The sequence below is a fragment of the Orbicella faveolata genome, unplaced genomic scaffold (genome assembly GCF_042242905.1).
Source record: "Orbicella faveolata isolate gen_17 unplaced genomic scaffold, um_ofav_v1 contig_2, whole genome shotgun sequence".
Taxonomy (NCBI): Eukaryota; Metazoa; Cnidaria; class Anthozoa; order Scleractinia; family Merulinidae; genus Orbicella; species Orbicella faveolata.
This window is the reverse complement of record NW_028301547.1, coordinates 21,011,743-21,031,807: the sequence shown is the minus strand read 5'-3', so window position 1 is coordinate 21,031,807 and position 20,065 is coordinate 21,011,743. Positions and strand designations below refer to the sequence as shown.

General features: G+C 38.7%; 2 protein-coding genes across 3 annotated transcripts; both read right to left on the bottom strand.

The window, feature by feature from the left end:
- Positions 1–668: 668 nt before the first annotated feature.
- LOC149112371 (acid-sensing ion channel 1-like) lies at positions 669–1,650 on the bottom strand. The gene has a single exon (XM_089290220.1). It carries the CDS (start codon positions 1,641–1,643, stop codon positions 669–671), a length of 975 nt encoding a protein of 324 aa, XP_089146346.1. The 5' UTR covers positions 1,644–1,650.
- Positions 1,651–12,696: 11,046 nt separating this feature from the next.
- Positions 12,697–18,855, bottom strand: LOC149112370 (acid-sensing ion channel 4-B-like). 2 transcript variants are annotated; one of them, XM_089290379.1, is made up of 7 exons: positions 18,742–18,855; positions 17,193–18,153; positions 16,571–16,718; positions 15,765–15,824; positions 14,932–15,082; positions 13,794–13,885; positions 12,697–13,059 (listed from the first exon to the last, which is right to left on the bottom strand). In XM_089290379.1, exons 2-7 carry the CDS (start codon positions 18,117–18,119, stop codon positions 12,914–12,916), a joined length of 1,524 nt encoding a protein of 507 aa, XP_089146505.1. In that variant the 5' UTR covers positions 18,120–18,153; positions 18,742–18,855; the 3' UTR covers positions 12,697–12,913. The 2 variants fall into 2 exon arrangements, with proteins under 2 accessions (XP_089146505.1, XP_089146506.1); XM_089290380.1 differs by lacking the exon at positions 18,742–18,855 and having other exon boundaries at positions 17,193–18,208.
- Between the last annotated feature and the right edge of the window lie 1,210 nt (positions 18,856–20,065).

Below are 20,065 nucleotides of genomic sequence, written 5' to 3'. Positions count from 1 at the left end.
AGCTCTGAAAATATATGAAAGAAATGTCTCAAGTGCTTCTTTTCACCGATTTTATACTGGAAATTGATAGGAAAATACTTAGGTAGATATTTTGGGTTGATTTCGGGTTAGGTTAAGACAGAAAAGTGGCTTTTGTGTTGTAGTGAATGTTCATGAAATGGCCAAAAATCCTAATGTCCTTTGTAAACAGTGTGCCAGCACAGAAAAAATGTTGAAGTCCCCAAACATTTTATGGCTGTTTTGAGAACTTTAGTGATTGCTCTCACTATTCATGTTAGAATAATATGTATTTGCTGTTGCCCAGTGCAGATATTTGCCATCAATTAAAGGCTATTCACAACACTACGTAATATGCACGTTACTTAAGATGGAGTCCCGGAGAGAAATCAAATTGTCTAGTTCAAATGAATAGCTTTGCTTTGAGACTGATAATAGTAGAACATGATCCAGTGGATTTCATTTTCACATGGCCTTTCTTGTTGTAGAATTACTAAATCAAAGACAGCTGATTAAATATGCATAAATTAGTGACAAGTGGCCATTTTTGGAGGGGGTCCCTCTAACTTGAAGGGAATAAAATATTTTGACCTAATTTTTTGCCATGTTCATTTACTCACCAAACCCAAACTTTGCGTCAAGTTTGAGCGAAATCGGTGATTTGAAATGTATCACCTCCTGCCTGGTTTTCTCATGGACACACTCTTAAAACAACTTACCTTTCTTAATTTGACTCCGACCGACGCGTGAGTACCAGGAACGATGTTAAATCCATTATATTGGTTGACAAAGGTGTCTTGATCGTGCACAATCACTTTCAGTCCACTCGAAAACTGGCTAAGTGTACTCTCGTTCGTTTGAACATCGAAAAAAATGCTGAGCCCAAAGTCAGGACCTTCATATTTTGCACTGCGAGAGAAACCATTCTGACCAGAGTTAAAGGTGAAACAAATGCCATATTCTGTAAGTTTTGGAACGAAATCTCTATCAGAGCATCTTTTGGTTTGCATGAAAAAGCAAAAAAGAAAAGACGAGCTCATGCTTGCTATGTCATGGCCATATTTTGTGAGAAATTCTTCCTCGTTAAACAGACGATGTGAAGAACAGTTTATAACATTAATTATTTTTTGCCGCATTGTTCCATTACAGCCTTTAACCAGGGCTGTTCCATACGGCGAATAAGCACATAAGAATGCTTGGCCACAAGTGAGATTTCCACGAACTTTACGTATTTCACTGCATCCACTGATGTTCAATCCCATTTTTACAAAGTTTTCGTCCTCGTCCGCCGTATCTATCTTGGATCTCATGAACCTGTTTAAGTTACAGATTGTCACCGCAGGGAACTTTAAGCCTTCCGAGGGAGTTTCTTGTGAGATTACTGTTTTTATTGGCCTTGAGAAGAACTTATTTAAACTTAGGGATACAAGATACAAATAGGTCGTAGCAGCCGCCCCAAGAAATATGAACCAAATACCTCGTCTTAAAATGGAATGACTCTTATCGGCGGCGTATCTAAGTCCGTGAAGGGTAGTGTTGGAGGCAAACTCTTTCCATTTATTTGGTTTAGGAGACATGCCTGGCTCTGATTTTTCCTCCCAGTTTTCGACAAAATTGTTGTTCGACGGTTTCACCGGTGTAACCATGGTAACTTAAAAACCATCAAGCTCTAACTTTCACCTGTCAGTAAAGATAACATTTTTTCTTAGAATAATCGAAGTTAGTGATTCGGGATCGGCTGTACCTTACACGGAAATTCCCAGGCAAAAAAGTATATCTCACTTAAATACATGCAGGAAAAATTACTATTGCTAATCCTGACTAGAATTATGGATACGATTGAAGAAAACCGGCTTTTGAATAAAATGTAATTCCTCCATATAACCGCGTTGTTCTCTGCAACTAGGTAAAATATTGAAGGTAAAATGAAAGCCATTTGAATATGAGTCTAGAGCTTTCAAAAGCTTTTACCCAAAACTTTATTCCGGTTCGTCGTTATTGACCGGGGTAAATTAATTAAAAGTTTCACCTGTTTTGGATATCTTTTCTCCTTTTGGGTATAATTCTCCCGACACTGAAAACTGACAGTTTTTGGCGAAAAGTAAACGGTATAGATGTCCATAATAAATGCCTTGCATTTGAGAGTCATTGCGCGTTGTGAACGCAAAAAACGACCAGTATGGGAAATTAGACTTTTTGTTGTGTCCTGTGATTAAGATGTCTAAAGAAAATGAAAAAAAAAAATGAGAGCAAATTCAACTCACCTTCTGAATTGAAGACTTTACTTCAGTATTTGGAGTGGGCATCTGTAAAGAACTTGTTAAGACGTCGAGTTGCGTTGTAATGATAGGAGGTTGCGCAGGCGACACTTTTTTGCTACTTCCAAGAATCACTTAAGAAACTTTTTCAATTTCAACTGTAAACCATTCGGAATTCAAAACATGTAATTCTCCGGTTGGTGGTCTGAACAGCCTTTGTTTGCTATTGAGCATAGAGTACGGTATTTATTCAGTTGCGCAACGTGTCGCTTTGGAACCGTTTTAATCAACCATTAAACCATCAATATATTTTTTCCCGACACTGAAAACTGTCCTTATTCGAAGGGGACATCTGTAAAGGACTTATCAAGGACATGAGTTGCGTTGTAATGGCAGAAAAGTGCATGAAATATTTTAGCAGACACTTATTTGTAATTTTCAAGAATCGGCACTTTTGGAAGAACCTTTTTCAATTTTAATTCTTAAAACAACTCAAAACACGTTTGATTCTCCGGTTGTTGGTCTAAACAAACTTTGTTTGCCACTGGGCATAGAGTACGGTATTTATTCAGTTGCGCAACGTGTGGCTTTGGAACCGTTTTAATCAACCATTAAACCATCAATATATTTTTCCCGTCACTGAAAACTGTCCGTTGTAGGAAGAAAGTGTGCAGTATAATTGGCCGCAATAAATAAACACACCTTTGAATTGACAAACTTTACTTATTTGAAGGGGGCATCTGTAAAGAACTTATCAGACCATGAGTTGCGTTGTAATGGCAGAAAACTGCACGATATATTTTAGCAGACAGTTATTTGTAACTGTCAAGAATCGGTACTTTTAAAAGAACCTTTTTCAATTTTAATACTTAAAACTATTTGGAACACAAACACGTTTGAGAGTGGCTTGATTCTCCGGCTGGTGGTCTAAACAGCCTTTGTTTATCTCTGAGCTTATATTAGAGAATAGCACTGATTCAGCTGCGCAACGTGTGGGTTTTGGAATGATTCTCATTCATATTTATGCCGCGGAATTCCAGAATGTCTGGGTTATGTAACCCTGTTTGTTGAATGTTAATTACGTAATAAAGTGATGAATTACCACGTGCAATATCTCCTTATTTAAAGATCCGTCTTCTTAGATTCGGGGCATTCGAAAGAGATACGCAAACCGGTAAGTCTGGGGGGATTTTCTACCCACCCCCCTTCCCCTTCGGCGACGTCGTGATACAGATCCAGTGCTTTGGCATCCAGCCGCTCATTGCCTTCGGCCACAAACTCTTCCCATAACTTAACCACGCCAGACAATGAGCGGCATAATTAATGAATGAAAATGATACACAATTTTAATCAACCACCAAAGAAGACACCGATTTATTATGAAAAAGAAAGCTTAATTATGGTAAATGTCTAATATTATGAAGGACACACACGGAGTAAAACGAAATACACTTTACTTGAACTCGGCACGATTACAACTGAACTTCAAGCTATAACAGAATACTAAATAGACTAAAGCACCGTGGGAACAGGTCCCTAGAGGCTTTTGCTAATGCATATTACAGCAAAATGTCAAAGTAGAAAATTTTCGAGTAATGAGTGTACCAACAGAGTACACGAGTGCGACAGTTCTATCATGTTTTCATTAACTAATGTACAATTTAGTTTAACTATAAAACATTGCGATAATACGGAAAAAGTTAGAACCATTTTGGTTTAAAAACAACGACAACGTTTCGACGTTCGCTTAACGTCATTATCAAGTCAACTGAGTGAATAAAGTGGGTACAAATTTAAATATAAACTAAGAATTTCTAAGAGACACGAATACAAAGAAAACAATGATGAAAAATTGAGAAAAAAATCTAAAAAGCGCTAAAATATATATATGATAACAATTATTTGCACGCAAAGAGTCACGTAAAAAGTTTGGCACGAATTGAGTCTTGCTGTGTTTTTAATACGGGGCTCAATTCCTTGATGAAAAACATTTCAAAACCCAAACAGTCAAACTTCGATCAACTGAGTGAATAAAATGGGTACAAATTTAAATATAAACTAAGATTTCCTAAGAGACACGAATGCAAAGAAAATAATGATAAAAAATTGATGAAAACTTCTAAAATGTGCTAAAATATATATGATAAAAAAATATTTGCACGCAAAGAGTCACGTAAAAAGTTTGGCACGAATTGAGTCCTTCTGTGTTTTTAACACAGGGGTCAACTCCTCGATGAAAAGCATTTCAAAAACCAAACAGTCAAACTTCGATCAACTGAGTCAATAAAACGGGTCCAAATTTAAATATATACTAATAATTCCTAAGAGAGACGAATGTAAAGAAAACAATGATCGTAAAAAAATTGATGAGAAATTCTAAAAAGTACTAAGATATATATGATAAAAATATTTGCACGCAAAGAGTCACGTAAAAAGTTTGGCACGAATTGAGTGTTTCTGTATATTTAACACAGGGCTCAATTCCTTAAAGAAAAGCATGTCAAAAACCAAACAGTCAAACTTCGATAATGTACACTTTGCCATAACAAATATATCTTTTGAATCAGAATTATATTTCGTATTTTAACAACTGATATTTATTATGTGCAGATTACTAAGCTGATTCAGTTTACAGTATTGATTACTCTGTGGCCATTCAATTAACGCATTATCGGGATGATTTTGATCAAATACGCTGGATCATTTTAACGTTGCTTTATCAGATATGCTGTATCAGATATTTGCATTATCCTTGAAACAGTTTATTTAGCTAAAAGCTTGATCGAGTTGCCCGCCATGTCAGGTGCAGAATCTGTTCGAAACAATTAAAACTATTTTCAGTTGAGCTGTTGCCACAGTCGTTGTAAGAACATGAAGAACGAAATCGCGAGCCGCTTCTTTTTAACATCGCTCTTCTCAGCAATTTTTCGATAACCAGGTAGCCTTTCTAAATAAAATTACTAGGGCTATGCCAAGGAGGGTGGGTGGCGCGGTGGCCCCGTGATTAGTTCGCTCGACTCCGGAGAGATCGGTCCGGGTTCGAGCCCTGGTCGAGGAGATTGTGTTGTGTTCTTGGCCAAGACACTTTACTCTCATAGGGTCTCTCTTCAGCCAGCTGGTGTATAAATGGGTACCGGCGAATTTAATGCTGGGCTAACCCTGCGATGGACTAGCATCTCATTTAGTGGGGAGTGGAGATATTCCTGGTCGCTTTATGCTACTGAAACCGGGATAAGCTCCGGCCTCATCAGCCACGCACTCGTATGCAGACATGCCAAGAAGGGTAATCCCTAACTATAGATATGTTCGGACTATATAGGTATGTGCAGTCCCAAAGGGATGGCATTCTGAGCTCTTTTGGTCTGAAAAGAGAATAGATTTTGACAATATTGGTCTCAAATTAAAGTCAATTTATAAGTAATATAAATTTAAGTTAATGGGAACAACCATGAAAGGGAGGTCAAAGAAGTTATATGACCCATGTATACTACCATAATATACATTTCTGTGACGCAATATCCCGGTAAAACAAACACTTTCTCATTGTGTCGAATGGTCAAATTCACCTTTCGCGTCATTATGGCGCGTTGTTCCCGGGCCAGTCATATTTATGCTTTTCCATGTCAATCAAGACCATGCGGTCTTATCTTCACATCTGTAGTTCTTCAAGTTCTCTGACCTCTCAGAGTGTTGTGAACAATTCCCGCCCACCCGAACCCATTTGGCTCTCTTTGAGCATAGTGTTAACAATTAAGTATAGTTTTATCAACTGTTTTGCCACACATAATTATACTGCTATGCACTTGAGCAGCATACTTGCTCGTTGAGACAATGTTATAATTGTTACTGTTAGTGTCACGCCAAGTGCTGTTTTGGACATATGGACCATGCTTGTTCATTGAGCTTTATTAAAAATGTTATAACATTAATTTGAAGCTGACATCAGCTGCCTCACGTATTTTGTTCTTTGCTTCTGGTCACAGCAGATTATCACCACTGATTTGTTAGCTTAACAGGCTTAGAACTTTCTGATCGTTTGATTTGTTAGAATAAATAAACTATGGGAGGGGATGAAGTGCTCCATATAGGTCGCCCCTCTGCCCCATAGACCTCACATGGCCAGCTATCGTGGCAGAAAGGGTCCCCCAGATAGCCTTGTTACCAAGGAACCAAACCTCTGCTGTTTGTTGTTTTCAATCTTCCCAAGGGGGCGGGGGGGGGGGGGGCGCTAGGAATTAGGGACTGGAGACTACAGGGACCCCTAGAAAGGAGGGAGAGGATTATGACCTCTCAGGGCCTGGGGATTAGGACCCCAAAGAGAGGATTAGGACCTCTCTGCAACCTGGTTGTTGTTGCTTAATAATGTTCTTATTGTTTAGGTCCTCTCGTTGCCAACCACCCGAACCGTGTCATCCTGTAAGATTCCTACTGGCAACTCCAGTACTTCATCCCCTACCCCTTTTCTCCCATCAAAAGTTGTTGTTTTCTTCTTTGATTTCATGGGTTGGGAGCATTAACACTACCCGTAATATTTGCATTTGGAAACAAAAAACACTCGACTAAAGGCTGGTGTAATTTTGAGAAAATTTTCATATGTCACTTGTGTAATATCACTCGTAATCTTAGTTGCACTTCATACGATTATGTAATCATATGAAAGCTCGGGTAATTACACATTTGCACTACTAGTGATGTCTGAAAATTCTTTCAAATTGCACTCGCCTTTATGATCGTACAATTTTGATAGAATTTTCAAATATCACGAGTCGTGGAAATCCTTACTTCCATTGGCATTCATACGATTTTCTATAGTAATTAACCGTCGTTCCAGTGGCAAACTTCTTCTTCTTCCTAAATCTAATTTGTTTAATCTAGCTGTTATTCTGCTCAAAAATTGTTGTGGCTAAGTGTTGAATTACTCACCTACTTAAAGCATAAATTTATTCGCTTTTGTTTTTATTAATTATTTATTAAACATTATATTACACTCACGCTAGCCTGGCTAAAAGGCGATTGAAGACTGAGCCTGGTTCTGAGGAAAAGGCCACAAGAAACCTAGCATGTTCTTCAGGGTTTTTAGTGAAAGCACTAAAGATCAGCCAACGCGTACGGAGACAGACTATCTTGTCAGATTTTGTAAGAGTATGTTTGTTGTGTTTATAATTCCAAAAGTTGTGATCCAATTATATTTGGGACCTTACGCGAAACACAGTGACAAAGTCAACGGGAACGTCGCCAAAACAAAGGCTTAATGAGCGGGTCATTATGCACCTTTAGTCTGTAGATTTCGTAGCCATCTTTTGCAAATCAACAACGTTTTGGTTAAAACTAAAGTAGAAGATGGTTCCCTTGATGTATGGAAATAAAAATTGATACCTAAAAGGAGGAAATTCCTTAGAATTATTTTATGCCTCAATCAATAATATTTTTTCAGGGAATTCGAGATAATTCGATCCAAAACAGCAAAGGCAAGCCTCGGTTTTCAATTTGGTCAATTGCAGTATCCCGCATTCTCAGTTTCTTTTCTCACCATATGCCATAAGTTCACATCACTTCATATAATGTATAGATCATTACTCTTTTTCATTTGTCGAGTATTCCTCTTCAAACTACCATTATTACGTTTCCTAAGTTAGACTCTTGATTTTACGTCTCCCGTGAATCACGCTAAATTGAAGTACACTAGATGGGACTTTGCTGAGGGAAAAATTTCATATGTGTGTGAAAACGAATCTGCACAATGCCAGTTTGGTACGTATGACTCAAAGGTCCTGTGGCACTGATTTTTGGGTGGGATTGTATCTTGTAATGAAAATGATTTCAGGGTTCTGCTAACTGTACTGTTATCACATCGCTATTTCAATAATTGTTCTATTCATCGTTTCCTCGACTTTTTCTTTTCAATATACATTTGCAAGCTAAGTGTTGTCTTACAACACAATTCTAAACTGGCCGATGTACATTAGGTGTTTTTTTATTATTATTTTTGTTATTTTTAACTTTATGTGTACCTACCTTACAATTAGACAGTCTTTGATGGCCCTACACAACTTGCAAGTCAAATCACAGAAGATAACCTTTGGCTTTATATCGAAAGTGAAGTAAGGTATTTCTGCAAATTCACTGGAAATGATGATACACACAACGTATATTTCCACTTGGCGTCGGCAAAAGGGAGTTATGTGCCCTGCGCTCCAAGCACGCGATAATTTATTTAGAACACCACACGTTGCTATTCTTTTGTTACCGAGCATAAAGATGGAACGGTTCCGTAGAGAGCAGCTGGGCGCAAGAACTAAAGCCAGCAAGTGTTCCAGCAAGTGCTCCAAACCGACAACCTATAGGCGGCCTTTGTTTGTTAATTTCCCTATGAAAAACGACTATCATAACAAAAATGGCCTTGCAATGCCGTTATTAAGAACCTCCTCACAAACAAAATAAAACATTACGGCGTCCAAATATAAATAAAATTTTCTACTTTAATTTCAAGTTGACAACCAACCTCTAAGTGGTTTTCTGGTTCCATTTACCCAGATTCATATCCTTGTCAACAAATATAACTTTTTATTATATTACTGAGGAAATAACTTCGTTGTGATTGGCTGACGGCCGGCGGATTTAACGTTCTTTTGTAATTTGCTCTGCAGTATTAACGCGCAGCGTTCGTAATTTTCATGTAATAAATAAGTAGTAGCATGAAAGCTCGAGCAATTTAGGATTTACACTACTCGCAATATTTGCAATTTGAAAACAAAAAACACTTGAATAAAGGCTGGTGTAATTTTGAGAAAATTTACAAATGTCACTCGTAGTGTAACATCACCCGTAATCCTAGTTGCACTCTCATTCATTCGATTACGTAATCATATGAAAGCTCGCGTAATTAAACATTTACACTACTCGTCATATTTGAAAATTCTTTCAAATTGCACTCGCCTTTATGATCGTACAATTTTGAGAGAATTTTCAAATATCACGAGTCGTGGAAATCCTTACCTGCATTGGCATTCATACGATTTTCTATAGTAATTAGCCGCCGTTCCAGTGGCAAACTTCTTCTTCTTTCCAAATCTAATTTGTTTAATCTAGCTGTTATTATTTTTAGAATTGTTTTGGCTGTGTTGAATTAATCACCTACTTAAAGGGTAAATTTACTCGGTTTTGTTTTTATTAATTATTTATTAAACACTATATTGCACTCACGCTAGCCTGGCTAAAAGACGATTGAAGACAGAGCCTGAATTTGAGAAAAACGCCCCAAGAAACTCAGCATGCTCTTCGGGGGTTTTTGGTAAAAACATTAAAGATGAGCCAACGGAGACAAACTATCTTGTCGGATTTTTTAAGAGTGCTTAGTGCGTTTATGCTCTATGTTATTGCTCAAACTTGAGATTCATTCACTACACAGTGCAGTGGCTACGCGATGTTTGCTGGGAAGAAATAACAAAGCATAGTATGCCATTTTTTGTCACTGAGGTGGCCGTTTATTTTTATAACAATTAACTTTTTACTCCGAAAAACATTAAGCAACCAAAATCATTCCCAGCAAAGGTGAGGGAGTGCCCGGCGCAATCACCAAATATTTGAAATCCCCCCTTGTCTATCGAAAGGGTGGGTGGGTGGGTAGATGGGAAACTGCGAACTGAGTGGGGAGCTAGAGTTTTGGAAAAGAGGGCAGTAACCTGGCCACGTCTGCTAAACGTTGGATTCTCCAAGACCCGGATGACCCCCCAGCCAATTGCTGGGAGACTGGCACTAATAAGCAGCATAAAATCATTTATTCCCCGGGTGGGGTGAATAAATCTCCAGTTATAATTCCAAAAGCTGTCATCCAATTATACTGGGGACCTTACGCGAAACACGACGCCAGAGGCAACTGGATCGTCGCCAAAACAAAAGGCTTAATGAGCAGAACATTGTGCATCGTAGGACTTCGTAGCCATCTTTTGCAAATCAACAACGTGAAATGATCAATTTCAGTTTTTTTTGTAGGATGCGAACCATTAAGGCTATTTTTTTTTTTTTTTTTTTGTATTGTTAATAATTATTGAAACTGAACGCATTTGTTTTGTATTCAGCAAGGTTTTATACGGAGTGGATCTAGATAATAGAGAGTTTAAGAAACCACAACGGCCAGGCCGAGGACAATGTCAATTTAAAAATGAATTCATATTTTACCTACGAATCTCGCAATACTCATTCACTTTGTTTATTACTGTCAAAACTATCACGAAACTAAATCTGGAATACAGCGATAACTTTGAAATAGAAATTTAAAAAATTAGTCGTTCTGGTTCACGTTCTCCGGAGAACGCAGAATTTGGCCATTTCACGTCGTTGTTTTGCAGAGGACGGCAAAAAAATGTACCAAGAATTGTAACGCACGTGCACAGCTATTGTTTTGCTCATTAAATCTTTTGTTCAGTTGCGTTGCCGTTGCCGTTGCCGTCTTGGTTTTCTTAAACTCCCTAACTTCGAAATTCTGAAGTACTATATAAATTTGTTGTCTAATAGGCGTGGTCCCCGCCGTCGTATCTGGGTAAGGTCCCCTCTGACATTACTTAGTCTCTAATATTACTAAGCGCGCTCTCTCCATGCTAAAAATCAGTAGAAATGAGTTTAATAGTTATATAACATCTGACTCAATGGCGATAAACTAAGGCTCAATCCACACGTATCCGGATATTTTTGAATCCGCTCGCCAGAGTGGAAAAAAATAAATCCGCAACGAATCCGATAACGTGTGGACGGGTGAATCCGGATATTTTCGAATCCGATGACACAGCAAAATTGTGTCCAGTCTCTTACCGAACAAGAAACCAACATGGCGGCACAATGTGCAGGCCTAGTTTTTATGGCGCATGTTCTGAAGACATTTTATTGCAGAGGAGCCCTGGGTACTAGAGTGAATCCGGATACTATCGGATGCTTGTGGACAGACGAACTAGATTTGAATACGCCACGTGTGGACGGGGAGATTTTCAAATCCGGAAAGAAAAAATCGCGGATTTAAAAATATCCGGATAAGTGTGAACGCGGCCTAAATATAAGGCTGAAAAAGCTATTGAAAATGTCGCATAGTTAGGGTAAACTAGACGTTTTGGGGCTTGTAAAAATGTAAATCTTAGTGCTCAAGCACTAACTGAGCGTAGCTAGTTTACAGGCATGCCAAAGGAAACAAATATTTCAAATAAACGTAGCATAGTTAAAAATGTCAACTGGCAGGAGGCAGACCAGTTGGCTATTTACAAAGCGTGATCGAGGATTTGAGCTCGGGACTACCGAGAAACAAGTCCCGCTAGTCGTAGGGTGGAGGACTTGAACCTGGGACCTCCGAATTACAACACCAGCGCCCTAAACCACTCGGCCATGCTGCCTTCACTTCTCCCATGTTAGTCTGTCTTCAGTATTTGAAGAAGAGCTAAGCCCGAAACGCCGAGCTCACGTTCTAAAGAACCCACTAAATTATCAAAGGGAAACTTTCTTGAGCATTGGGATATTCTCCTCTCTGGAACTTTTAAGTAGGATGATGCAAACAATCGCCAATACTGAGTTTTTTGTTGACATCACGACTGATTAATGTTTAACAGTAATCGATTAACAGAAAAACTACCGTGTACTGCATAGCCTCTTCCAGGCGTTAACTGAACGCCTGCGAGGGGCTATGTGCTGCGTGGCGGTTGTACGTATAAACAAAAAAGGAAATATAAAATAAACTTCTCGCATCCGGGTACTAAGTGTCATAATGTTTAAATAGTTCCAAACGCTTCGAGCTTAGCCCTTCTTCTGTGGAAAATTCTAGTTGATTTACGTTGAACGCGCGGCGACCTAAAGATGTCTGTAATCGTCTTTGTAATCGAAATTTAGTCCGCATGGCTGACTAGTATCCAGTTTACAACCAAGTCTCATTATCTGACGTTTTCTTTGTTTGTAACTGTAGCAGAACATGATGCCACGGAATTCTGCTTCTTGCAGAGTGTGTCCATTTGGTTTGAAATGTTTAAGATGTTCAAATGATGTTTTTTAAAAAATTCTTGTTTTTCGGCCATTTCAATTTCACTGAAGAGAAAGAGAAAACAAACGGCGGTTACAAACATAACAAATAGGTTTCGCATGGTATATTAAACTTGACGTTTCGTATGCTACGACATTCATCTTCAGAAGTGACGGTTACAAAATGTGACAAGATTAATGTTTCACGGAGACGGAGACGGAGCTCTTCAAAGCTCTCACTCACGTTGGTCACGCCTCCGCTGTTGCTGATCATTCAACTTCTACCGGACACAACATTTCCGGAACCATTTCGAAATCCTAGCAAGTGGGCAATGTGATTTACGGTGTAAAATCAAGGAAACATCCTTAATACGGAACTTAAAACCCGCCCTAAATGAAAACGTCGGTAGTGAAAAACTCTTTCTTTATTAATTCACACCGGATGTAGTTTCTTTTGTTCGTTGTTGTCTAGCTAGTTACCAATACCTCGCTTTGTTTTAGTCTTTTTACATCTTGTCGTATTTTGTAACCTTCACTTCTGAAGATATATTTTGTAGGATACAAAACGTCAAGTTTAATATGCCATGCGAGGACCTATTTGTTATGTTCGTAACCGCGGTTTGTTTTCTCTTCCTCCTGATTTTTGTTGTTGTTGTTGTTGTTGTTTAAGAGTTGCTGCCCGGGTTCGCGTTTACTTCCACGGAGTTTTTCCTCATCCGGGAAATCACAGCTTCCAACAGAAAGTCCATGAACTCGCAGAGCGTTAGTATACTGCACCCAAGGAACAAGCCCATGTTGCCACCGAACTCACCTGTTGAATGAATTTCTTAAATCATGATTGCTACGTAGTTATTTTACCCCCAGCATACTTGCCTTTCACTTGTCATTTAGTTCCCCTACTATACTTCTAACGAGGAAATAACAACAGCATGATATTGAGTGTAAATTCTGTTGTTGTTGTGTGTCCGTAAGTATACATATACTCACTTATGAGGCTGGTTGGACGCATCTCGATATGCCTTTTTGTGACAGCGTGATACTGTTAGTGGGTTTATACGTGCTAGATGCCTTAATGTGACAGCGCGATGCTGTTAGTGAGTTCATATGGGTCAGTACGTGGCTGTGTAGCCGCGCGATGCGGTTCCAGTCAAAGACCCACATTTCAGCCTTGCTCACCATGGAGTCTCCAGTAGCTCAGTGGTTAGAGCATCCGACTAGATCACGGAGTGTCGTGGGTTCAAATCTCACCTGGGACTAGGATTTTTTTCCGAGTATAAGTTTCTCCCAGAATTTACACTTAATACTATACTTCTTGATGCGAATTCGCCTACCGTCCTCACTAACACTACGGAAAACGTTCATCGTTTTATGGTGTTTTAATCCTCAAAGCGTATCAACGTTTTCGACCGTTTTAGCGTTTTCGGTTTGAAAAAACACCATCAGCTACCATCGATAACGTGTCGATCTGGAAACGCATTAGTGTGGACGGACCTAAATCGTGTTGTCGTCGTTGCTTTCCGTTATTTATGTCTCTTTTTGACTTACCTAAGAGGCTCTCCAAACCATAACTAGGAACATCTTCACGCTTTTCATAGGCTAAGTGTTGAAACCCCAATTGGAGAAAGACGTAGTTCGTTCTGTGAGGGCGTAACAAAATATATAAATAAGAAACAGTTAGTCACTTAACCAACAAGTCATTTTAACAAAGCACGCGGGCGTAGTGACGCGCGAAAAAAAAGAAAACAAGCTGCATGAAGGAGAAACCTCTCCACTTGCTTCCTCTCTATTTTTATCTTTTTTGTTCGTGGTCGGACTTCGCCGCTGTTTCAGCTTGAACGAATGAACTTGAACGAGCGAAAGAACGAACAAGTCATCAACGAAAAACGGATTCGGCTAATGTGTTTGCATCCTTGTTTATCTAAGTGAAGGCCACACGTTTGTCAGTGAATGTCCACTATTATAACCCTCGATAAATAAAGGCTTTATCTTATCTCATCTCATCTCATCTCATCTCATCTCATCTCATCTCGTCTTGTCTCGTCTTGTCTTGTCTTGTCTTGTCTTGTCTTGTCTTGTCTTGTCTTGTCTTGTCTTATCTTATCTTATCTTACCTTACTTTATCTTATCTTATCTTATCTCATTTTATCTTATTTTATCTTATCACTTCTCTTCTCTTGTCATCTCATCTCATCTATCTCATCTCATCTCATCTTATCTTTTCTTTTCTTTTCTTTTTTACTTTTCTTTTCTCATCTCATCTCATTTTATCTATCTTATCTTATCTTTTCGTTAATCTTCTCATCTCTTCTCATCTCATCTCATCTATGTTATCTATCTTATCTTATCTTCTCTCATCTCATCTCAACTCATCTCTTCTCTTCTAATCTCATCTCATCTCATCTCATCTTATCTTATCTTATCTATCTTATCTATCTTAACTTATGTTTAAAATTTACTTCCTATTTCTATTCTAAACGGTCACTTCTAAAGGTGTATGTCGAAACATATGAAACGTCGAGTTAAATGCAACAATGCGTTTTATTGAATTGTCTTGATCATCACCCAAGCTTGTGTGTTATTTCTTGTTCAGCAACGATGGCTAAAGGAAAATGATATTTACGATATTGTTTCTATTAACATTAAGAGAGCCCTTAACGGTTTTTTTTTTCTGGAAATAACTTACCTCATGTAATCTGGACTATGGTTAAAGTTAAGGAGATTATGCACAATCTCAATTAATGAGTCATCCGGAAATTTGGAATAAGAAACACGTGACTCATACACCAGTTCTGAGCACGCATTGTTGCAGGCACATTCTGTTAAGTTGACTTGACCTAAAAAGTTAAAAATAAATCAGTTGTCTCAATTAAAGTACATTTGAAACCAAATAATTATACCTAATGAATTACAGGAGAGGTTTATTTGGTTTGAAAAAGTCTACTTCTGCAAAGGTGCTACGTCGCGGCTTGCGCACCTTGAAAGATTAGCTAAAATTTTTCAAGTTCGTTGTTTGTAATCCGTGTTAATCTTCTCCGTCCTTGACCATCCTTGACCATCCTTGTTCCTTTATGGTTTTTCACTATCTCTTTAGTGATTTTTTTTCCTTAGTAAACTACTATTTACAGGTTTTCTTCAGCTCAAAGGTTATTGTGTTCATGGCCTGCATACCCTGACTGAGCTCCTTTAATTTTTTATTATTTTTTTAGCGTATCCAGGCAATATTCTTTGACGTCGTGCTAACGTCCACGCTGATTAAAAATGTAAACACGTAACATACATGTACATGTTCTCGGACTACATTCTAACCTTTCTTTCCTTCGTAACATCTATTTTTACTAAAAAAAAAGTCCGTTGGAACCTGATGTCAGCTCATTTTGCCCGTAAATCAGAGCCCAAAAAAGGCTGACGAGTTTAAATGAGAAGAGATAGGATGTGATTATCAATTAATTTTTAACTTGCCCGACTGTGGTTGTGACGTTGCGTGGCCAGTGTCACTAATAATTTTATCTTACGTACTTTGGGAATTCTCAACACATTCTTTGTCTTGCATAGAACACACAGGTGTCCCCTCTGCGTCTAAAAGAATAATAATAAAATAGTACAAGGTTCGATTTTTAAAATATTGTGATAAAACTTGACCTCTAAATCCCCGTTTCCCATTACCAATCTTAAGCATAAATGTTAAGAAATGCAAAATTAATGCCTTTAAGTTACAGAAGACTGTCAAGTGGCCAAATTTTTTGCCGAGTTGTGGCTGCAGGCGATTTAATTGGATTGTTAAAACAATCTTTGCATTAGATTAGGGTAAAACGAAGCTGACTACAACAATGAATTTTCTCGTCGGTGGGAAAATCACACTTTTAGTCCCTAATAATACAACTGGCCGGGGCTGAAGAGAGAGAATCACAATCGGTCATCGCCTTTTTAATGCCAGATGTGTTTACATTTATGGCACCAAAACATCATCTTGTTTAGACCTGCTTGTATTCATTGTTATAAAATAACCGAGATACTACATGCGCTCTCATTGGTCGATAGGTGTGTTAAGATGAGAGTATGTAAACACGGTTGTGACGTTTCAGATTCGCGTATATTGTTGAGAAATATTTTGTAAAAGCAACAGGATACTTTTTCCGTGTTTACATAGCCTCATCCAAACACCTGAGGGGGCTGGCAGTTGAGAGAATTCTCGAAAGACATTCAAACCCTTGCCATTACAGTCTAGAATTCTCCGAGCCCCTCCCCTCCCCCCTCGTGTTAAGATGGGATAAACACGGAAACGGTGTTCTATTGCATAATCAGAACTTATGGTGTCATATAACCTTGCAATCCGATACCACGGCAGCCACATTGTCTTAGGGTCAAATTTGCGGTGCATTGATGAATGCAGCCGTCTTTGTTGTAGGAACCAATTCCCGGCAGCTTGTCCTGTCGGCAGTTTGTTCTGAAGGGTGCTGGAAGTCTAGTATGCTAGAGAAGATTAAACAGCAATGATATGATGTAATTATTTTCCGTCAAGCAAAGCAAAGTCTGTATACGAGCCAAGTGGCCCATCAGGCCGGTGCCTTTTCCCAGTTTCCGTAGCATGAAGCGACCAGGAAAATTTCTACTCCCCCCTGGATGGGATGGTAGTCCAGCGTTAGGTTTATACACCTGGGTGGAGAGAAGCATTTCTAGAGTAGTAAAGTGTCTTGCTCAAGAACGCGGCGCTCTCGTACACAAGGTCCGCGTCACGTGAAAAGGAATAAAAGAAGCAAAGAGGTAGTGATAAATAGGGCTATAAATAATAGGAAGTGGAGTAACAGACTGTCCTGTATAGATCTCAAAATATCATGACGCGCACGTATATGTGATTGAAATGTTTAAAACACAATATTAAAAATAAAATTCGGCAGCAATGGGTGGTTTATTGCCTTGAAGACAATTACGCTGGCAACAACTTACCTTCGTTAATTTGACTCCAACCGAAGCGTGAGTGCCAGGAACGATGTTGAACCCATTATGTCGGTTGACAAAGGTGTTCTGATCGTGCACAATCACTTTCAATCCACTCGAAAACTGGCTGAAAGTACTCTCATGCGTTTGAACATCCAGAAAAATGCTGAGCCCATTGTCAGAGCCTTCATGTACTGCACGTCGAAGGACACTATCCTTACCAGAATTAAAGGTGAAACAAATGCCATATTCTGTAAGTTTTGGAACGAAGTCTCCTTTAGAGCACCGTGCGTTTTGCGCGAAACGACAATAAAGAAAAGAAGAGGTCAGGCTCGTTATGTCATGGCCATATTTTGTATGAAATTCTTCTTTGTTAAACAGACGATGTGAAGAACGGCTTAAAACATTTATTACGTTTTGCCGCATTGTTCTATTACAGCCTTTAACAAGGGCTGTTCCATATGGCGTATAAACACATAAGAACGCTTGGCCGCAAGTGAGATTTCCACGAACTTTACGTATTTCACTGCATCCACTGATGTTCAATCCCATTTTTACAAAGTTTTCGTCCTCGTCCGCCGTATCTATCTTAGATCTCATGAACCTGTTTAAGTTACAGATTGTCACCGCAGGGAACTTTAAGCCTTCCGAGGGAGTTTCTTGTGAGATTACTGTTTTTATTGGCCTTGAGAAGAACTTATTTAAGCTTAGGGACACAAGATACACATAGGTCGTAGCAGCCGCCCCAAGAAATATGAACCAAATACCTCGTCTTAAAATGGAATGACTCTTATCGGCGGCGTATCTAAGTCCGTGAAGGGTAGTGTTGGAGGCAAACTCTTTCCATTTAGTTGGTTTAGGAGACATGCCTGGCTCTGATTTTTCCTCCCAGTTTTCGACAAAATTGTTGTTGAACGGTTTCACCTGTGTAACCATGGTAACTTAAAAACCATCAAGCTCTAACTTTCACCTGTCAGTAAAGATAGCATTTTTTCTTAGAATAATCGAAGTTGGTGATTCGGGATCGGCTGTACCTTACACGGAAATTCCCAGGCAAAAAAGTATATCTCACTTAAATACATGCAGGAAAAATTACTATTGCTAATCCTGACTAGAATTATGGATACGATTGAAGAAAACCGGCTTTTGAATAAAATGTAATTCCTCCATATAACCGCGTTGTTCTCTGCAACTAGGTAAAATATTGAAGGTAAAATGAAATCCATTCGAATATGAGTCTAGAGCTTTCAAAAGCTTTTGCCCAAAATTTTATTCCGGTCCGTCGTTATTGAACGGGGTAAATAAATAAAAAGTTTCACCTGTTTTGGGTATCTTTTCTTTTTTGGGGTATAATTCTCCCGACACTGAAAACTGACAGTTTTTGGCGAAAAGTAAAGTTAACGGTATAGATGTCCATAATAAATGCCTTCCATTTGAGAGTCATTGCGCGTTGTGAACGCAAAAAAGCACCAGTAGGGCAGATTAGACTTTTTGTTGTGTCCTGTGATTAAGATGTCTAAAGATGATGAAAAAAAAAATGAGAACAAATTCAACTCACCTTCTGAATTGACAACTTTACTTCAGTATTTGGAGTGGGCATCTGTAAAGAAGTTGTTACCACGTCGAGTTGCGTTGTAATGGTAGAAGGTTGCGCAGGCGACACTTTTTTGCTACTTCCAAAAATCACTTAAGAAACTTCTTCAATTTCAACTGAAAACCATTCGGAATTCAAAACACGTTTAATTCTCCGGTTGGTGGTCCAAGCAGCCTTTGTTTACCACTGAGCATAGAGTAGGGTATTAATTCAGTTGCGTAACGTGTCGCTTTGGAACCGTTTTAATCAACCATTAAACCATCAATATATTTTTTCCCGTCACTGGGAATTGTCCTTATTTGAAGGGGGCATCTGTAAAGGACTTATCAAGACCATGAGTTGCGTTGAAATGGCAGAAAAGTGCACGATATATTTTAGCAGACACTTATTTGTAATTTGAGAATCGGCACTTCTGGAAGAACCTTTTTCAATTTTAATTCTTAAAACAACTCAAAACACGTTTGATTCTCCGGTTGGTGGTCTAAATAACCTTTGTTTGCCACTGAGCATAGAGTACGGTATTTATTCAGTTGCGCAACGTGTGGCTTTGGAACCGTTTTATTCAACCATCAAATCATCAATATATTTTTTCCCGCCACTGAAAACTGTCCTTATTTGAAGGGGGCATCTGTAAAGGACTTATCAAGACCATGAGTTGCATTGTAATGGCAGAAAAGTGCACGATATATTTTAGCAGACACTTATTTGTAATTTTCAAGAATCGGCACTTTTGGAAGAACCTTTTTCAATTTTCATTCTTAAAACAAATCAAAACACATTTGATTCTACGGTTGGTGGTCTAAACAACCTTTGCTTGCCACTGAGTATAGAATACGCTATTTATTCAGTTGCGCAACGTGTGGCTTTGGAACCGTTTTACTGAGAACTGTCCGTTGTAGGAAGAAAGTGTGCGGTATCATTGTCCGCAATAAATAAACACACCTTTGAATTGACAAACTTTACTTATTTGAAGGGGGCATCTGTAAAGAACTTATCAAGACCATGAGTTGCGTTGTAATGGCAGAAAACTGCACGATATATTTTAGCAGGCATTGAGTTGTAACTGTCAAGAAGCGGTACTTTTAAAAGAAACTTTTTCAATTTTAATACTTAAAACCATTTGGAACACAAACACGTTTGAGAGTGGTTTGATTCTCCGGCTGCGCAACGTGTGGCTTTTGGAACTATTTTCATTCATTAATTGTGCCGCTCATTGTCTGGCGTGGTTAAGTTATGGGAAAAGATTGTGGCCTAAGGCAGTGAGCAGCTGGATGCGACAGCACTGAAT

What these genes read in the sequence shown, in the direction of transcription:
- LOC149112370 (XM_089290379.1), bottom strand. Translation starts at nt 18,119, where the DNA reads ATGGTTACACAGGTGAAACCGTTCAACAACAATTTTGTCGAAAACTGG. An exon ending in TTGGAGTCAAATTAACGAAG is followed by an intron (nt 16,719 to 17,192) that starts GTAAGTTGTTGC and finishes AATCTTCTCTAG; the next exon opens with CATACTAGACTTCCAGCACC. An exon ending in ATGTGTTGAGAATTCCCAAA is followed by an intron (nt 15,083 to 15,764) that starts GTACGTAAGATA and finishes TTAACTTTTTAG; the next exon opens with GTCAAGTCAACTTAACAGAA.
- LOC149112371 (XM_089290220.1), bottom strand. Translation starts at nt 1,643, where the DNA reads ATGGTTACACCGGTGAAACCGTCGAACAACAATTTTGTCGAAAACTGG.